The sequence below is a fragment of the Scyliorhinus canicula genome, chromosome 18 (assembly GCF_902713615.1).
Source record: "Scyliorhinus canicula chromosome 18, sScyCan1.1, whole genome shotgun sequence".
Taxonomy (NCBI): domain Eukaryota; kingdom Metazoa; phylum Chordata; class Chondrichthyes; order Carcharhiniformes; family Scyliorhinidae; genus Scyliorhinus; species Scyliorhinus canicula.
Window position 1 is genome coordinate 111,509,223 of NC_052163.1, and position 20,759 is coordinate 111,529,981.

The 20,759-nt window shown below is 49.3% G+C and overlaps 1 protein-coding gene across 1 annotated transcript in view; it reads left to right on the forward strand.

Annotated features, from left to right (window-relative positions):
• LOC119952944 (unconventional myosin-IXb) overlaps positions 1–20,759 on the forward strand; it is a 136,948-nt gene that overhangs the window by 14,506 nt on the left and 101,683 nt on the right. Inside the window, exon 2 of the mRNA XM_038776582.1 lies at positions 17,257–18,160. Within this exon, the coding sequence (XP_038632510.1) occupies positions 17,324–18,160 (837 nt within the window). The 5' untranslated portion in view covers positions 17,257–17,323. The remainder of the gene's footprint in view (positions 1–17,256; positions 18,161–20,759) is intronic.

Genomic DNA, 20,759 nt, shown 5'->3' on the forward strand with positions numbered 1-20,759 from the left:
ATTCTATGAGTTGGAAGCAGCTCAGAGAATGTTTAGCAGACTAACACCTGGAATGGCAAGTTGTCTTAGGAGGATCCCCATGTTTGCGTGGGTCTCACCCCCACAGCCCAAAGATGTGCAGGGTAGGTGAACTGGCCAAGCTAAATTGCCCCTTAATCGGGGGGAAAAAAAAGATTGGATACTTTAAATTTATTTTTGAAAGGTTGTCGTATGAGGAAATGGTGGACAGGTTTGGCCTGTAACTACTGGTGTTTAGAAGAGTGAGAGGGGACTTGATCAAAACCTTTAAGGTCCTGAGGGGAGTTGGCAGGGTGGATGTGGAGAAGATGTTTTCTCCTGTGGGAAACTCTAAAACGAGGGGAGTCAGTGTTTGAAAATAAGGGGTCGCCCATTGAAAACAAGAGGCGAGGCAATGTTTTTTTTCTCCGAGGGTTGAGAGTTTCAGGAACTCTCTTCTTGAAAAGGAGGTGGAAGCAGAATCTTTGAATATTTTTAAGGAAAGCTAGGTGGTGATGAATTATCGGGGGTAGGCAAGATGCAGATTTGAGGTTTCTATCAGATCAACCATGATCTTACTGAATGGCAGAGAAGGCTCGAGGGGCTGAACGGCCTGCTCCTCGTTTGTATGTAAATGTTTCACTTTTTAAAAATACATTTTGAGTACCCAATTCTTTTTTTCCCCAATTAAGGGGCGATTTAGCGTGGCCAATCCACCTATCCTGCACATCTTTGGGTTGTGGGGGTGAGACCCAAATAAGCAAGTACAGGGGGGGAATGTGCAAACTCTACATGGATAGAGACCCAGGGCCGCGATTGAACCTAGGTCCTCAGCGCCGTGAGGCAATAATGATGCAAATGATTCACAAACCAGTAAAATACTCCTGCCATGGAACACACTTTCTCCTATCTATTCTATCAACACTAACAATCAGCGTATTCATTTAAGCGCTTAGTATGTTAAATTTGAAAGCTCGATCGCACATGCACAGTGTCTTAAACGGGGTGACTGCTCAGTGGCCTATGTGGGTTGCTGCAGTTATGCATGCGAGCAACTTGGAGCGAACATTGGTGAATGCCTCATGATTCATTTTCTTTTTAAATGCATTTTATTCAAACTTGTATCAAAGTAGATTACCTCAAATAAACACCTCGGAAAACATTCTTCCCAACAATCAACTATATAGTTTGTACAGCTTTCTCCCCCCCCCCCCCCCCCCCCCCCCCCCCCCCCCCCCAAACCACCTGCGACGAACAGCTCCTCAAACACGGTCACAAACCCCCCCCCCCCCAACCTTTTCTCAAACTCCCCAGCTGAGCCCCTTAACTCCTACTTTATTTTCTGTAACTGCAGGAAGTCGTACAGGTCACCCAACCAAGCCATGTCGCCGTGCCTTCCTCCTCTCCATGAGCTCTGGCTTCTCTGAAACCCCAAATATCGCCACCAAAGGGTCCAGGTCCACTCCCTCCTCCACTCTCCTGGCTAAGACCGCAAACACCCCCACCCAGAATCTTCCCAATTTTTTACAACCCCAAAACATGTGTGCATGACTCGCTGGCCCCCGCTCATACCTCTCGCTCTCATCTGCTACCCCCTGAAAGAACCCACTCATTCTCGCCCGAGTCATATGCACCCTGTGCACCACCTTAAACTGTATCAGGCTCATCCCTGCACAAGAGGAGATCTCGTTTACCCTCCGCAGTGCCTCACTCCATACTCCCCAATTGATCTCCATTCCCAACTCCGCTTCCCATTTCTCCTTGATTCTCACCACCCGCTTGCCTCCCTGCTCCCCCAGCCACTTATATATATCCCCAATTTTTCCCTCCCCTTCCACATCCGGAAGCAGCAGTCGCTCCAGCAGGGTGCATCCCGGCAATCTCGGGAACCCCTTTCCAGACCTTTCGTGCAAAGCCCCTAACCCGTAGATACCTGAACTCACTACCCCTCGGCAGCTCTACCCTCTCCCTTAGCTCCTCCAGACTGGCGAACCCTTCCTCCAAATACAAATCCCTCACCTTGACCAGCCCCACTTCCCTCCACCTCTTGTATACACTCTCCATCCCCCGGGCTGAAACCCATGATTCTCGCACAGCGGCGTTAACACCGACATCCCTTCCACCCTAAAATGCCTCCTCAGCTGATTCCATATCTTCACCATGGACCGCACCACTGGGCTCCCTGAATACCTACTCGGAGCCATTGGCAATGCTGCCGTCACCATAACCCTCAAACTAGACCCCTTACAAGATTCCTCCTCCATCCTAACCCACTCTACCCCTTCTCCTTCCCACCACCACCGCACCTTGTCCACATTCGCTGCCCAATAATAATGAAGCAAGTTTGGAAACGTCAACCCCCCCCCCCCCCCCCCCCCCCCACCCCCCCCGCTGCCTCTGTAGCAGGGTCCTCCCCACCCTCGGCACCTTCCCCGCCCATACAAAGTCAGAGATGATCGTTTCCACTTTCCGAAAAAAGGCCTTTGGTATAAAGATCGGGAGAGCCTGAAAGAGAAACAAGAACTTCGGCAGAATATTCATTTTCACCACTTGGACCCTCCCCGCCAACGTTGAGTGCAGTGTATCCCACCTCTTAAGATCCTCCCTGGCCTCCTCCATCAAGTCCGTTAAGTTCCACTTATGGAGCCCCGTCCATTCTCTCGCTACCTGAATCCCCAAGTACCTAAACCTATCCCTCGCTACCGTAAATGCCATCCCCCCCTAAATTAGCCCGCTGTGCCAGCTCATTCACCGGGAATACCTCGCTTTTCCCTCCATTCAGCTTGTATCCCGAGAACTCTCCAAACCTCCCCAACAGGCCCATAATCCTTCCCATACTCTCCAACGGATCCGAAACATACAGCAAGAGGTCATGCCTCACGTTTCTTAAGTGCCGAATAAAATCTCCCCCTTCGCCTTCCCTGCTCTAAGGAGAGCAATCCCAGCATCTCCAACCTCTGTATGAAAACTGAAATCCCTCATCCTGGGTCTCGTTAAGTGTGAATCTCTCCGAGTTAGGAGTTGTTAGAAGCTTGGGGGGGGGGGGAAGTTCTGTCGCTAGGCCAAACTGAACACCTTCCAGACAGAATGATGGGTGGAGGGAGGGAAGGATTTTGAGTTCTGGGTAACACGAGCTGACGGTGAAAAACACCTGGGAAGCAGTTTTTAAAAACTGGTTGCTACATGTAGGAGTGCAGTCGTGTTCAACCAAACGTGTCCTCTGTACCTCACTGGAAGTCTGCTGTGTACGAGGCATTCTTTTTCGTTTCCTGGTTTAATTTGACTAAATTTAAGGGAGAGGAGCTGAATGGTGGAGCCAATTGCTTTCTAAACCCATTTGTTGAGCAGGCAATTGCTGGAGATTTGAACGTGAAAAAGTTCCATTGTGTGTCTGAGCTGTGAGCAGCACCTCCTTTCAAATCTTGGCCTTGTTCCGATGCCTCAGTCTGCCTGCAGGAACATGAATATGCTCAGGAACACGCCTGCAACAGTTGACGGATTTGAAAAGGATTGAGTAATGTTTACTGGGGGCAGTTCAGTTTCCTGGGTTCAGCGGGCGAGTGCTCCAAAGGAATGTTCAGCTTCCAACCTGGAACAGTCGTCTAAAACCCCTTGCTGCTAAGTGATGAATTACTATCCACGCCCCCCCCCCCCCCCCCCCCCCCCCCCCCCCCCACCCACCCACCGATACCCATGTGGAGTGACCTTCCTTTGAAACACCATATTTTCCTGCACAGGGTCCACTCCTTCCTCCGTGGAAGGTGTTGATTCTCGGGCAGCATGGTGACGCAGTGGTTAGCACTGCTGACTCAGGGTGCCGAACACCCGGGTTCGGTCCCGGCCCCGGGTCGCTTTCTTTTTAAAAAAATATTTTTTTATTCTCCCTTTTCACATTTTCTCCCAAATTTACACACAACAATAATCAGTAACGAATGTAATGTCAATCCCCATATCAATAACAACAATCCCATCCTCCCACCAAACCCTAAACATTAGCCCGCATGTCAACATAAACAAATGACAAAAAGGAATCAGGGATCACCCATAGTCACCATTAACACATACTGCCCCCCCCAACCCTTCCAGCACCTCCCCCTAATGTTTGATGTGATCCAGTTCTCGAAAGTGCATAATGAATAACGCCCATGAATTGTAGAATTACTCCATCCTTCCCCTCAGTTCAAATTTGACCTTTTCAAGCGTTAAGAATTCCAGCAGGTCCCCCCCCGCCACGCCAGGGCACAGGGTGGAGAGGTTGATCTCCATCCTATCAGGATCCGCCTTTGGGCGATTAACGAGGCGAAGGCTACAACAGCTGCCTCCACGCCCGTTTCCAACCCCGGCTGGTCCGACCCTCCAAATATGGCCTCCCGGGGGCCCAGGTCCAGTTTCACGTGCACCACTTTAGAGATTACCCTAAAAACCTGCTTCCTGCCGGGTTGCTATCTGTGTGGAGTTTGCACATTCTCCCCGTGTCTGCTTGGGTCCCGCCCCCACAACCCAAAGATGTGCAGGGTAGGTGGATTGGCCACGCTAAATTGCTCCTTAATTGGAAAAGAAAAATTAGGCACTTTAAATTTTAAAGAAACATGTTGATTCTCTCTGGGATCCAGGACAACACGGTGATTGACCAGCAGTTAAACTGCCCTTGTCCACACATCGACATCCACCAGTAGGAATAGCTGGATAGTGATAGACCCATCCCCACCAGTACTGTACCCCAGTGTTATACAGTGACAGACCCATCCCCACCAGTACTGTACCCCAGTGTTATACAGCGACAGACCCATCCCCACCAGTACTGTACCCCAGTGTTATACAGTGACAGACCCATCCCCACCAGTACTGTACCCCAGTGTTATACAGTGACAGACCCATCCCCACCAGTACTGTACCCCAGTGTTATACAGTGACAGACCCATCCCCACCAGTACTGTACCCCAGTGTTATACAGCGACAGACCCATCCCCACCAGTACTGTACCCCAGTGTTATACAGCGACAGACCCATCCCCACCAGTACTGTACCCCAGTGTTATACAGTGACAGACCCGTCCCCACCAGTACTGTACCCCAGTGTTATACAGTGACAGACCCGTCCCCACCAGTACTGTACCCCAGTGTTATACAGTGACAGACCCGTCCCCACCAGTACTGTACCCCAGTGCTATACAGTGACAGACCCGTCCCCACCAGTACTGTACCCCAGTGTTATACAGTGACAGACCCGTCCCCACCAGTACTGTGCCCCAGTGTTATACAGTGACAGACCTGTCCCCACCAGTACTGTATCCCAGTGTTATACAGTGACAGACCCGTCCCCACCAGTACTGTACCCCAGTGTTATACAGTGACAGACCCGTCCCCACCAGTACTGTACCCCAGTGTTATACAGTGACAGACCCGTCCCCATCAGTACTGTACCCCAGTGTTATACAGTGACAGACCCGTCCCCACCAGTACTGTACCCCAGTGTTATACAGTGACAGACCCGTCCCCACCAGTACTGTACCCCAGTGTTATACAGTGACAGACCCATCCCCACCAGTACTGTACCCCAGTGTTATACAGTGACAGACCCATCCCCACCAGTACTGTACCCCAGTGTTATACAGTGACAGACCCATCCCCACCAGTACTGTACCCCAGTGTTATAGTGACAGACCCACTCCCCACCAGTACTGTACCCCAGTGTTATACAGTGACAGACCCGTCCCCACCAGTACTGTACCCCAGTGTTATACAGTGACAGACCCGTCCCCACCAGTACTGTATCCCAGTGTTATAGTGACAGACCCACTCCCCACCAGTACTGTACCCCAGTGTTATACAGTGACAGACCCATCCCCACCAGTACTGTACCCCAGTGTTATACAGTGACAGACCCATCCCCACCAGTACTGTACCCCAGTGTTATACAGTGACAGACCTGTCCCCACCAGTACTGTACCCAAGTGTTATAGAGAAACTGAGCTGTCTCCCAGTCCTTGGTGATTAAAGATCACGCAGAAATGACACTAATTTTGTGGATACATTTTGATAAAGGTGTTATTATTTCAACATCTAATCTCAACAATATCAGTAATTGCAGGTCAGGCAGAGGTTGCTAATAGCCGTGAACCTGTGGGAAACCTCTTTGCTGTTAAGCTCCTCCCAGTTATCCTGCTTTTTCTGTAGAGAGCATTTGAAACGGCAATACCCCATTTTACAAATTACTGGGATCCGAATGACAATGGTAGACACTCTGCAGCTCATATTCAGGAGAGAATGGACATGTTCAGACAGCAGGGCATTGTGACGAGCATGCCCCAGGCAATGACTCTGACTAGGTAAGGATTCCACACACACTGACTCTCACTGGGGTACGGGTCCCACACACACTGACTCTCACTGGGGTGCGGGTTCCACACACACTGACTCTCACTGGGGTACGGGTTCCACACACACTGACTCACACTGGGGTACGGGTCCCACACACACTGACTCTCACTGGGGTACGGGTCCCACACACACTGACTCTCACTGGGGTAAATAAGGGGAATTGGTGACTAAGTAAGTGGTGACTGCTTTGTTCTGAAGGTATTTGATATCCTGATAAAAGCCCGGAGGTTTCTGCTGGTTTTCCAGCTCCCAGAAGTGTCTGTGCAAGGTCCAGGCAGGGCGTCCAACAATTAAACACCTTCATTTTGAACTGGCTGGTATGAGTGACACTGCAATGTAGCAGAGGCAGGAGAACCGGTCCCATGGACAGGAATTGAGCCGTCTAGACACAGAACAGAAAACTACTCATTGCTGACCATTGAATGGTATTTGAGTAATTTTCTCCTGTCTGCTTCATTCTATTTATAAATGAGAGTTCAGTACAAGTGTTAAATGAAAGCAGCATCTCCTTTTCTGCTCGGGCAATGGAACATAGGACTTGGGAGCAGGAGTAGGCCATTTGGCCCCTTCTGTCTGCTCCTCCATTCGATAGGATCATGGCTGACCCGGTTGTGGTGTCAACTCCACTTTCCTGTCTGTCCCTTGACTCCCCTGCCTACCAATAATTTATCTAATTCTGCCTGGGATAAATTCAGTGAATTCTGGGGAAGAGAGTTCCACAGACTAAACACTCTCTGAGAGAGAAAGAAATCTCCATATCCCTGTCTTAAAGGAGACCCTTTATTCTTCATCTGTGTCCCCTGGTTCTTGTGTCTCCCACACAAGGAACCATCCTCCTGGTATCATCCACCCTATCAAACCCACTCAGGATCTTGTACGTTTCAATAAGATCACCTCTCGTTCTTCTAAACTCCAATGGGTTTAGGACCAAACTCTCCAACCTTTCTTCACATGACAGGTCCTTCACCGCAGGGGACGAGTCTACTGAACCTTCGTGGAACTGCTCCTAATGCAATTATATCATTTTCATACCAGGAGGCCCAAACTGTGCACAGTATTCCAGATGTGGCCTCACCAAGGCCCTGTACAGCTGCAGGACAGCCTCCCAACTTGTATATTCCATTCCTCTTGGAATGAATAACAAAATTCCATTGGCCTTTTCAATCACAATGGGGGGTTTTAGCTTCACCGACTAATATCCATATTCCACCAACGTTTATGAATGTGGTTAACCAGGTGATAATGAGCAGATAATCTGTTTTTGTCACATTGACTAAGGGTTGGATTTTGGCCGGGACACTGGGGAGAACTCCCCTGCTCCTCTTCCAAATCGTGCTGTGGGATCTTTTGACGTACACTCGAACTGGCATCTGGGACCTTAGTTTAATGGCTAATGAAAAAGACAGCACTGCCGACAGTGCAGTGCTCCCTCGGGTATGCACGGGAATGGCATCCCCGATTTTTGTTTTCAAGCCAGGCTTTGGGACTCCCAACTCCCTTGGGCCTCAGGCCGGAGTGCGAGCAAGTGAGCAGCAGCTCGCATTCCTTGGCTCTGTCCCCCAAGTCAGAAGGTTGTAGGTACAGGACCCACTCCAGGGACGTGAGCCCGTCATATCGGCTGACACTTCCCCGTGCGGTTCCGAGTGAGCACAGCACTGTTGGAGGTGCCGTGTTTCAGACGAGGGGATAGACTTATTCAGGTGGATGTAAAAGATCCTATTGATCCTCGCTCAGCAAGAGCAGATAGTTTTCCAGGTGTTCTGGTTCATGTTTTTCCTTCAATTAATATCAACAATCAGTAATTCCCAGGATTTTGTATTCCAGTCTCTCGAATGGAGCTCTGGGACAGCAAAGGTGTTACGTACTGCATTATACACAGGGCAGCACGGTAGCATTGTGGATAGCACAATCGCTTCACAGCTCCAGGGTCCCAGTTTCGATTCTGGCTTGGGTCACTGTCTGTGCGGAGTCTGCACATCCTCCCGCCCCCAGTACCCCAGTGTGCGTGGGTTTCCTCCGGGTGCTCCGGTTTCCTCCCACAGTCCAAAGATGTGCAGGTTAGGTGGATTGGCCATGATAAATTGCCCTTAGTGTCCAAAATTGCCTTTAGTGTTGGGTGGGGTTACTGGGTTATGGGGATAGGGTGGAGGTGTTGACCTTGGGTAGGGTGCTCTTTCCAGGAGCCCGTGCAGACTCGATGGGCCGAATGGCCTCCTTCTGAACTGTAAATTCTGTGATAATCTACAGTACAGAAGGAGGCCATTGAGCCATTATGTTTGCACTGGCTCTCTGAAAGAGTGTTCGCCCTATTCCCAGTCCCCTGTCTATCCCCATATCTTTGCACATTCTTTCTTTTCAGACAGCACTCCAATTCCCCTTTGAATACCTCGATCAAACCTCCCTCATCCACCCTCTCAGGAAGCTCGTTCCAGAATCTCTCTGGGTGAAAAAAGAATCTTCACATCTCATTGCTTTTGCCCATTATTCTGAGTGTGTGCCCTCTAGTTCTTGGTGCTCTCTCTCTCTCTCTCGGGAACAGTTTCTCACTGTATTTAACCTGTCCATACCCCCTCAGCATCTTGAATACTTCGATCAAGTCCCCTCTCAGCCTCCTGTTCTCCAAGGAAAATAGTCCCTACCGCTCCAATCGATCCCCGTGGCTACAGTTCTTTATCCCTGGAATCATTCTTGTGAATCTCCTCTGTACTCTCTCCAATGCCTGCACACCCTTCCTCAAGTATGGGGCCCAGAACTGGACGCAGTCTCCAGATGAGGGAGAGGCAGGGGCCTAGTGGTATTGTCATTGGACTAGAAATCCAGAGACCCAGGGTAATAATGTCCTGGGAACCAGGTTTCAAATCCCACCATGGCAGACGGTAAAATTTGAATTCATTAAAAATCTAATGATGACCGTGAAACCATTGTCGATTGTCGTAAAAACCCATCTGCTTCACTAATGTCGTTTAGGGGAGGAAATCTGTTATCCTCACCTGGTCTGGCCGATATGTGACTCCAGATCCACAGACTCTTAAATGCCCTCGGAGATGGGCAATGAATGCTGGCCCAACCAGCGACGCCCACATCCCATGAACGAATGAGGCCTAATTAGTGTCTTTTATACAAGTTCAACATGACCTCCTTACTGTTGTGCTCAATGCCCTTATTGATAGCCTAAGATACCACATGCTTTCTTGACTTCTGTCTCAACATGCCCTGACATCTTCAATTACTTATCCACATGTGCACCAAGGTCCCTTTGTTCCCGCGCCTCATTAAGAATTTCTTCCTTTATTTTATACTGTCCTTTATTTTATACTGCATCTCCATCTTCTTCCTTCAAACTTCTCTGCATTGAACTTTTACTGCCACTTGTCTGCTCGATCCACATGTCTAGGTCCTTTTGAAGTTCAAGACTATGCTCATCACAGCTGACAATGTTGCCAATCTTTGTAACACCTGCAAATTTTGAACTCGTGCCTGAATACCAGTTTATATTAATATATTTCAGGAAGAACAAGGGTCCCAACACTGATCCCCCCGGGGTCCTCCATTACAAGCGTTCCCCCAATCTGAACAACAAACGTTTATCTTTTTTATTTTATTTTATTTTTAAAATAAATTTAGAATACCCGATTATTATTTTTTTCCAGTTAAGGGGCATTTTAGCGTGGCCAATCCACCTAACCTGCAAATCTTTGGGTTGTGGGGGCGAAACCCACGCAGACACGGGGAGAATGTGCAAACTCCACACGGCCAGTAACCCAGGGCCGGGATTCGAACCCGGGTCCTCAGCGCTGTAGGCAGCAGTGCTAACCACTGTGCCACGTACCGCCCGCTACAACAAACATTTATTGCTACTCTGCTACCTATCACTCAGCCAATTTCTTATCCAAATGTCCAGTTTCCCTTTCATTCCACGAGCTAGTATTTTTTTTTTCTTCTTAAAATAAATTTAGAGTACCCAATTATTTTTTCCAATTAAGGGGCAATTTAGCATGGCCAATCCACCTAACCTGCACATCTTTGGGTTGTGGGGGCGAAACCTACGCAGACACGGGGAGAATGTGCAAACTCCACACAGACAGTGACCCAGGGCCGGGATTCGGACCCAGGGCCGGGATTCGAACCCGGGTCCTCAGCGCCGTAGGCAGCAATGCTAACCACTGCGCTGCCCCTCGAGCTAGTATTTTGATCACAAGCCTGTTGTGTGACATTGCATCAAAAACCTTTTAGAAATCCATATATACCACATCAACAGCACTGCTCCTATCAACCTTCTCTCTTACTTCCTCCAAAAAACTTCAAGTTAGTTAAACATGATTTTCCCTTAATGAATCCAAGCTGTGCCACACACGCCAACACTAGGTGTGCCAGCACCACGGCCTGTTCTTTTTGTAAGTTATGGGGCAATTTAGCATGGCCAATCCACCTAACCTGCACATCTTTGGGTTGTGGGGGAAACCCACGCAGACACGGGGGAGAATGTGCAAACTCCACACGGACAGTGACCCGGGGCCGGGATCGATCCCATGAGGCAGTAGTGCTAACCAGTGCCACCCACCCAAGGCCTGTTCTAGTACTTCCCACTACTGCCCCACCTGAGTAAGATCAGCTCTATGAGCCTGAAGCCTGTGTACAGTGTGGCTCGCTGTCACATCGGGCTGTGTGTGCTGAGCCACTGGGGTAACAACAGGTCAGATGGCATCATCTGACAGGAAGTGTTGCTGACGCAAGACATGCCTCTTTGCTTTTGAAGTGAAAAATAGCTGAATGTTGAATGATCTGCTGCTTCTGCAGACGAGAATTCAAGTTAGTCAGAGTCTTCTGTGGAACAAGACAGCGTTTGAGTGAAGGGGGTTAGTCAGTGTGTGGCTCAGATTATAGCATTTGGCAATACTGATTATTGTTCATGATGAGTGAATGGCCTTGGAATAGATGGGTGAAAATGTGTAATCGGCTGTTCTCCTCTGACATTGCACTATGTGTTGCCTTCAGATGAAACAGGGATTACTTAATCGTGATTAATAAAGGGTTCAGGGGTTATGGGGAGAAGGCAGGAGAATGGGGATGAGGAACATTAGCCACGATTGAATGGCGGAGCAGTCTCGATTTTGCCAAATGGCCTAATTCTGCTCCTATGTCTTGTGGGCAAATATTTAGGCCAGAGATATGACATCATGTAATCCAGTCTCCATTTTAAACTCCGATGTGTTGTTTTTTTTATGTTTCCTTTCTAAATTCCTGTGACCACGTTTATACGAGAAGCTGCTGATCTAAACTTGTCCCACTAATTACAGCCTCCACCCAGTGGACGTGCTGCACGGACTGTTTCCAGTTGAAATGTGGATTTGGGAGGCTGGTTGGAAATGTGCACAGATGGTTGTGGGAGTTGGTGGGATCTAATCTCATCGGAGGTAATCTTGCACATTGATAGCAGATCAGGCCAACCTGGTCTTGGTGGCACTTGGGTGGGGGGGGGGGGGGGGGGGGGGGGGGGGGGGGGTGCTACAGGCCTGGGATTTATGGCACTGTGGAGGTTGGGGGGCGGCGGTGTAAAATGGGTGAATTCATGGGATTTGTTTGGCTGGTTGGAGAGGATTCTAGGGAATGGGCCTCTGTTGTAGCTCTGCTGTGTTTTGGCTGGACGGAAGATGCCTTTTGATCCCATAATATGGAGGGAAGACTGTGATTCGAGAAAGCTCTGCGTCTTTTTCTCTCTCTCTCTCTCTCTCTCTCTCTCTCTCTCAGCCCCTGGGTTATTTGGGCTGGTAGTTGTGCAGGTCTACACTCCCAGGACAGGTACAGCACGGGGTTAGATACAGAGTAAAGCTCCCTCTACACTGTCCCCATCAAACACTCCCAGGACAGGTACAGCACGGGGTTAGATACAGAGTAAAGCTCCCTCTACACTGTCCCCATCAAACACTCCCAGGACAGGTACAGCACGGGGTTAGATACAGAGTAAAGCTCCCTCTACACTGTCCCCATCAAACACTCCCAGGACAGGTACAGCACGGGATTAGATACAGAGTAAAGCTCCCTCTACACTGTCCCCATCAAACACTCCCAGGACAGGTACAGCACTGGGTTAGATACAGAGTAAAGCTCCCTCTACACTGTCCCCATTGAACACCCAGGGCAGGTACAGCATGGGGTTAGATACAGAGTAAAGCTCCCCCTACACTGTCCCCATCAAACACTCCCAGGACAGGTACAGGATAGGTTTAGATACAGAGTAAACTCCCTCTACACTGTCCCCATCAAAAACTCCCAGGACAGGTACAGCATGGTGTTAGATACAGAGTAAAGCTCCCTCTACACTGTCCCCATTGAACACCCAGGACAGGTACAGCACGGGGTTAGATACAGAGTAAAGCTCCCTCTACACTGTCCCAAACAAACACTCCCAGGACAGGTACAGCACGGTGTTAGATACAGAGTAAAGCTCCCTCAACACTGTCCCCATCAAAAACTCCCAGGACAGGTACAGCACGGGGTTAGGTACAGAGTAAAGCTCCCCCTACACTGTCCCCATCAAACACTCCCAGGACAGGAACAGCACGGGGTTAGATACAGAGTAAAGCTCCCTCTACACTGTCCCAAACAAACACTCCCAGGACAGGTACAGCATGGGTTTAGACGCAGAGTAAAGCTCCCTCTACACTGTCCCCATCAAACACTCCCAGGACAGGTACAGCACAGGGTTAGATACAGAGTAAAGCTCCCCCTACACTGTCCCCATCAAACACTCCCAGGACAGGTACAGGATAGGTTTAGATACAGAGTAAACTCCCTCTACACTGTCCCCATCAAAAACTCCCAGGACAGGTACAGCATGGTGTTAGATACAGAGTAAAGCTCCCTCTACACTGTCCCCATTGAACACCCAGGACAGGTACAGCACGGGGTTAGATACAGAGTAAAGCTCCCTCTACACTGTCCCAAACAAACACTCCCAGGACAGGTACAGCACGGTGTTAGATACAGAGTAAAGCTCCCTCAACACTGTCCCTATCAAAAACTCCCAGGACAGGTACAGCACGGGGTAGGTACAGAGTAAAGCTCCCCCTACACTGTCCCCATCAAACACTCCCAGGACAGGAACAGCACGGGGTTAGATACAGAGTAAAGCTCCCTCTACACTGTCCCAAACAAACACTCCCAGGACAGGTACAGCATGGGTTTAGACGCAGAGTAAAGCTCCCTCTACACTGTCCCCATCAAACACTCCCAGGACAGGTACAGCACAGGGTTAGATACAGAGTAAACTCCCTCTACACTGTCCCCATCAAACATTCCCAGGACAGGTACAGCACGGGGTTAGATACAGAGTAAAATTCTTTTACACTGTCCCCATCAAACATTGCCAAATTTTACAATGCAGACCAGTCTGACGAGGCCCAAATCAGCCTCTTTAAATTAACATGCACACAAGGCCAAGTCAAAAATATTCGAACCATAGAAAGGTTACAGCATGGAAGGCGGCCATTTGGCCCATCTTGCCAATGCCAGCCCAAAGGCACCCAGGTATCCTTTTTAATCCCAATTCCTGCACCCGCTCCATAGCCCTGTATCTTACAGCACTTAAGGTGCAGGTACAGGTACTTCTTAAAAAGAGTTTAGGGTCTCTGCCTCCACCACCAACTTGGGCAGCGAATTCCAGACTCCACTATCCTCTGCGTAAAAAGGTTCTTCCTCATGTCCCTTCTACACCTTCCACCACTTATCTTGAATCTATGTCCCCTGGTTCTAGAATTCTCCACCAAGGGAAACAACGTTATTCTGTCCACTCTATCTCTTCCCCTCCTAAGTTTGCACACCTTAATTAAGTCAACCCTCGGCCTTCTTTGTTCCAAGGAAAGTAACCCCAACGGTAGCATAGTGGGTTGCACAAATGCTTCACAGCTCCAGGGTCCCAGGTTCGAATCCCAACTTGGGTCACTGTCTGTGTGGAGTCTGCATGTTCTCCCCGTGTGTGCGTGGGTTTCCTCCGGGTGCTCCGGTTTCCTCCCACAGTCCAAAGATGTGCAGGTTAGGTGGATTGGCCATGATAAATTGCCCTCCGGGTCCAAATTGCCCTTAATGTTAGGTGGGGTTACTGGGTTATGGGGATAGGGTGGAGGTGTGGGCTTGGGTAGGGTGCTCTTTCCAAGAGCCGGTGCAGACTCGATGGGCCGAATGGCCTCCTTCTGCACTGTAAATTCTATAAATTCTTTCTAATCTCTCTTCGTAGCTACACTTTTCCAGCCCTGGCCGCATTCTTGTACAGTAAGAAGTCTTACAACACCAGGTTAAAGTCCAACATGCTTGTTTCAAATCACTAGCTTTCGGAGCACTGCTCCTTCCTCATTCACCTGAGGAAGGAGCTGCGCTCCGAAAGCTAGTGTTTGAAACAAACCTGTTGGACTTTAACCTGGTGTTGTAAGACTTCTTACTGTGCTCACCGCAGTCCAACGCCGGCATCTCCACATCATAACATTCCTGTAAACCTCCTCTGCACTCTCTCCAGAGCAATAACGTCCTTCCTATAATATGGTGACCGTAACTGCGACACTATTCCAGTTCCGGCCTCGCCATTGCCTTCTACAATTCCAACATTAGATCCTTAGTTTTCTAAAAGTTAAAAGGGGCCCGCAAATTAAATGCTCAACACCAAAAATAAACTCAAGGGTACCTAAATTGGAATGTTTTTGTTGACTAACCGTTAACAGGACTTTGAGAAGGAGCATGTTTAAACTTATCTCGCACCACGATCACATGTTAATTAGAGGCTTCAAAATCCAAAATAGATTTTTCGAAAAACTGAACTCCAATTAAAATGAGGAAAGGCACTCTCGCTTTCTCTGCTTCAACCTAAAGCAATTTCTGAAGCTTATGAAGTTAATAGAATAATAAAAAAAATAAACCACAGTCGATGTATAATCAGTTTTCTCTCGTGTTTGTTCATTCACTGTATATTTTATGTGTATTTTTGTTCATTGAACAAAATATATTTGCGCATAAATTACTAGAAACAAAGTAAAGGTATTCTATTTGTATGGTTGGGTGAAGGAGATTGACACACTGGGAAATTAGGTATTCTGAACACTGTCAGACTACACAATCCAAATTTATGCTCAGATCATTAGTCTGAACTGTCCTGGGGCAAGGGGCTTATATTATTTTAATTTTTTTTTAAATTTAGATTAGCCAATTATTTTTTCTAATTAAGGGGCAATTTAGCGTGGCCAATCCACCTACTCTGCACATTTTTGGGTTGTGGGGGCGAAACCCACGCAGACACGGGGAGAATGTGCAAACTCCACACGGACAGTGACCCAGAGCCGGGATCGAACCTGGGACCTCAGCGCCGTGAGGCGGTTGTGCTAACCACTAGGCCACCGTGCTGCCCTAGGGGCTTATATTATTAAGAAATGTTGAACGTGTTGGGCCTAGACCCATTGGAGTTTACAAGAATGAGAGGTGATCTTATTGAAACACATAAGGTCCTGAGGGGACCTGATGGGGAGGATTCCAGGATAATGTTTCCTCTTGTAGGGGAGGCCCAGAACCAGGGAGCATGGTTTAAAAATAAGAGTCTCCCTTTTAAGACTGAGAAGAGGAGACATTTTACTTCCGTTGTAGAATTTGTGGTGCAGAAGGAGGCCACCCGGCCCATCGAGTCTGCACCGGCCCTTGGAAAGAGCACTCCACCCAAGCCCACACCTCCACCCTATTCCCGCACGGGGATGGGGTGAGGCATTAGTCTGTTCATCATTAGAGAAGCAGTGGAGTCTGGGTCATTGAATTTATTCCAGGCAGAGTTAGACAGGTTTTTGACAGACGGGGAGTCGAGGGTTATGGGACACACACAGGAAAATGGAGTTGAGACCAAGGTCTTAGCAAATGGCTGAGGGGCCTCGAAGGCCCGATTGGCCAACTCCTAAATCCTGCATTCCTATGTTGCCCTGGGAGTGTTTGATGGGGACAGTGTAGAGGGAGCTTTACTCTGTATCTAACCCCGTGCTGTACCTGTCCTGGGAGTGTTTGATGGGGACAGTGTAGAGGGAGCTTTACTCTGTATCTAACCCCGTGCTGTACCTGTCCTAGGAGTGTTTGATGGGGACAGTGTAGAGGGAGCTTTACTCTGTCTCTAACCCAGTGTTGTACCTGTCCTGGGAGTGTTTGATGGGGACAGTGTAGAGGGAGCTTTACTCTGTCTCTAACCCAGTGTTGTACCTGTCCTGGGAGTGTTTGATGGGGACAGTGTAGAGGGAGTTTTACTCTGTATCTAACCCCATGCTGTACCTGTCCTGGGAGTGTTTGATGGGGACAGTGTAGAAGGAGCTTTAGTCTGTATCTAACTCCGTGCTGTACCTGTCCTGGGAGTGTTTGATGGGGACAGCGTAGAGGGAGTTTACTCTGTATCTAACCCCGTGCTGTACCTGTCCTGGGAGTGTTTGATGGGGACAGTGTAGAGGGAGCTTTACTCTGTATCTAACCCCATGCTGTACCTGGCCTGGGAGTGAGTGACGGGGACAGTGTAGAGGGAGTTTACTCTGTATCTAACCCCGTGCTGTACCTGTCCTGGGAGTGTTTGATGGGGACAGTGTGGAGGCAGCTTTACTCTGTATCTAACCCCATGTTGTACCTGGCCTGGGAGTGAGTGACGGGGACAGTGTAGAGGGAGTTTACTCTGTATCTAACCCCGTGCTGTACCTGGCCTGGGAGTGTTTGATGGGGACAGTGTAGAGGGAGTTTACTCTGTATCTAACCCCGTGCTGTACCTCTCCTGCCAGTGTTTGATGTTGACTCTGTGACGAATGTATTCTCTCAATGAGCATGAAAATTACTTGAATAATATCTGCGCTTTCTCTCTCTCTCTCTCTCTCTCTTGCAGATTGATGGAGACGGACCCTGAGCACAGAGTGAGTGCGGAATGGTAAGCAGGCGACACTCGAGGCAATATGAGTATTAAAGATGGCTGTGCTGCAGATAATCAAGAAGGCAAGATCTATACCCTTCAGATTTGCCCAAGCCTCTATGCAGAGAATTCGGTGTGCTGCCATCTTCCAGCTACCAAAGATGTGACGGCTGGTGAAGTGATCCAGGAGGTGACTGGAAGGCTGAATCTCGACACCTCAAAGTGTTACGTGTTGGCAGAGGTGAAGGAGTTTGGAGGGGAGGAGTGGATTCTTGATGCCAATGATCTGCCAGTTCAGCGGGTGCTGCTGTGGCCCCGGAGGGCCCAGGAGAACCACTCGCAGAGCGAGGGTTATTACTTTCTCCTTCAGGAGAGGAACATTGATGGCACCATTCGTTACATCAACCTGCAGCTTGTGGCCAAGGAGTGGGAGAAGCGCAGGCTGGTGGAACGGGGCTTCCTACCCCCTCAGCCACATCTGTACGATGACCTGTGCAAACTGCCCTGTCTGACCGAAGAAACCATCTTGCGAACCTTCAAAACCAGGTTCCTGAAGCACAAAATCTACACCTACGCAGGAAGCATCCTGATCGCCATCAACCCCTTCAGGTTCCTGCCCATTTACAATCCCAAATACATGAAGATGTACGAGAACCACCAGCTGGGAAAACTGGAGCCTCATATCTTTGCCATCGCAGACGTGGCCTATCACACAATGCTGAGGAAGCAGGTTAACCAGTGCATCGTGATCTCGGGGGAGAGTGGTTCTGGAAAAACCCAGAGCACCAATTTCCTTATCCACTGCTTGACTGCGCTCAGCCAGAAAGGTTATGCCAGTGGGGTGGAGAGGACCATCCTGGGCGCTGGACCGGTACTAGAGGTAAGGCTCCTGCACTTCTGGGGATCCCGAAAACCCTCTTTTGTTCCTGTTCCACTCGGGGTAGAAAAAAATTGACAATTCACTTTTTTGCCTTGAATTGGGAATGAAATAGGGCGGCACGGTGGTGCAGTGGTTAGCACTGTTGTCGATGGCGCTGAGGACCCAGGTTCAATCCCGGCTCTGGGTCACTGTCCGTGTGGAGGTTGTACATTCTCCCCGTGTCTGCGTGGGTCTCACCCCCACAGCTCAAAGATGTGCAGGCTAGGTGGATTGGCCATGCTAAATTGCCCCTTAATTGGAAAAAAAGAATTGGGTACACTAAATTAATTTTTTTAAAGAATTGGGAATAAAATCCAGCAGAGATTTGACTGGTTGTTCGAGTCACGATAAGAAACAGTATAGAAGGAATCCATGTGGCACATACACATGCTGTCTCCCTGGCCGTGTTGTCAAATGAGTTCCTCTCCCTTGCTGTAGTTCCTGTACGCTCATTCCCTTCCAAGTATTTATCCAATTCCTTTCTGAAATGTCCAAACTGCTTCTACCGCCCTCAGGCAGCACCTTCCAGATCACAACAACTCGCTGTATTAAACGACTCTGCTTCATTTGCCAATCAGTGTCCGTGTTGCAGACTCTCCAGTCACTGGAAACACTTTCTCTTTAATCAAAGACCCATTCTCAATGAAATAAAAGTTCAGAAGGAATCAACATTGTTCCTGTACAGTACCCAGCAAAACAATTCTACTTATTTAGCGCCTCCATTCAGAGAGGCCCTGCGATTGGGACAGGAGAGGAAAAATTGGCAATTGTTATACCAGGGGTGGCAGATTTTGAAGTTGGCATTTAGGTTACTGGGGCAGAGACGAGGACATCCTACTCTGTATCTAACCCCGTGCTGTACCTGTCCTGGGAGTGTTTGATGGGGACAGTGTAGAGGGAGCTTTACTCTGTATCTAACCCCGTGCTGTACCTGTCCTGGGAGTGTTTGATGGGGACAGTGTAGAGGGAGCTTTACTCTGTATCTAACCCCGTGCTGTACCTGTCCTGGGAGTGTTTGATGGGGACAGTGTAGAGGGAGCTTTACTCTGTATCTAACCCCGTGCTGTACCTGTCCTGGGAGTGTTTGATGGGGACAGTGTAGAGGGAGCTTTACTCTGTATCTAACCCCGTGCTGTACCTGTCCTGGGAGTGTTTGATGGGGACAGTGTAGAGGGAGCTTTACTCTGTATCTAACCCCATGCTATACCTGTCCTGGGAGTGTTTGATGGGGACAGTGATGTGTTAGGCAGGTTGGTTCGATGTGGACTACACTCGATGCAGGGAAGCTAGAAACAGGCGTCTAACACTGGAGAAGATCCAACGCTGTTTTAGTCAACTGTAGAACTGATATACATATTCAGCTGTGGGTCGACACTATACTGATCTGACTGGTGACCTTGTAGTAGCCTGACCAGCCTTACTAGCTACCGCATGGTGTTTGCACTTGCTAGCTCGTGGGCTCTTACTGTCTCAGTGGCTGGGTCCAGAGAGATTTGGAAACCTAGTGCTAATATTTGCAGAGGTTAAATCGATAAAAGTCACAAAATGTACAAAAGTTCAGTCTACAGATTCAGTCTTTGTGGTGGGCGACAAATTCTTGTCGATCGCCGCAGAGGTGGATCAGGAGCCGCCTGCACGTGGATAGGTGGAATCGCGGTGGTCGCGGGGGCCGGCAGGATTGCTGGTAGATCGGTGGCCTTGTGGTAGGGTACATCCGGAGGAAGCATCGTAGGCAGCGGGGCATGTCGGTCAGGTAGCGGGCGTGGAACTCTTCGCAGTGCCCGTCTGTTGCGCCGTAGCAGGGACCCATCAGCCATGCGGACAAGGAACGATCTTGGGGCCACTTGTTTGGTCACAACAGCTGCGGCTGACCAGCCACCCTCAGGCAACTGGACACAAACATGATCAGTTGGGACCAGCTCGGGTAGATCTGTGGCATGAGCATCGTATGTGGCCTTCTGTTGGGCCCGTGACTGCTGCATTTTCTGTAAGACCGTGAGGTGGTCAGGGTCTGGAACATGGATGGCTGGAACTGTGGTCCTCAGAGTGCGATTCATGAGCATCTGCACTGGAGACAACCCAGTGGACAGTGGGGTTGCCCTGTATGCCAGCAGCGCCAGGTTGAAGTCAGAGCCTGAGCCTGCAGCTTTGCACAGCAAGCGCTTTACAACATGGAACCCTTTCTCGGCCTTCCCGTCTGACTGCAGGTAGTGGGTTACGTGAGGTTACGTGACGGAAGTTGTAGGACTGTGCAAAATCAGACCATTCCTGGCTGTAAAAGCAAGGACCGTTGTCGCTCATTACCGTGAGCGGTATCCCATGCCTGGCGAACGTTTCTTGGCAGGCTTTGATTACCGCCTTCGACGTGAGGTCGGACAGTTTCACCATTTCTGGGTAACTGGAGAAGTAGTCGACCAGGAGTACGTAGTCACGCCCCTTGGCGTGGAAAAGGCCTATACCTACTTTGGACCATGGAGAGGTCACGATCTCGTGCTGTTGCAGCGTTTCCTTGGGTTGAGCTGGTTGAAACTTCCGACAGGTGGGGCAGTTGAGGACCGTG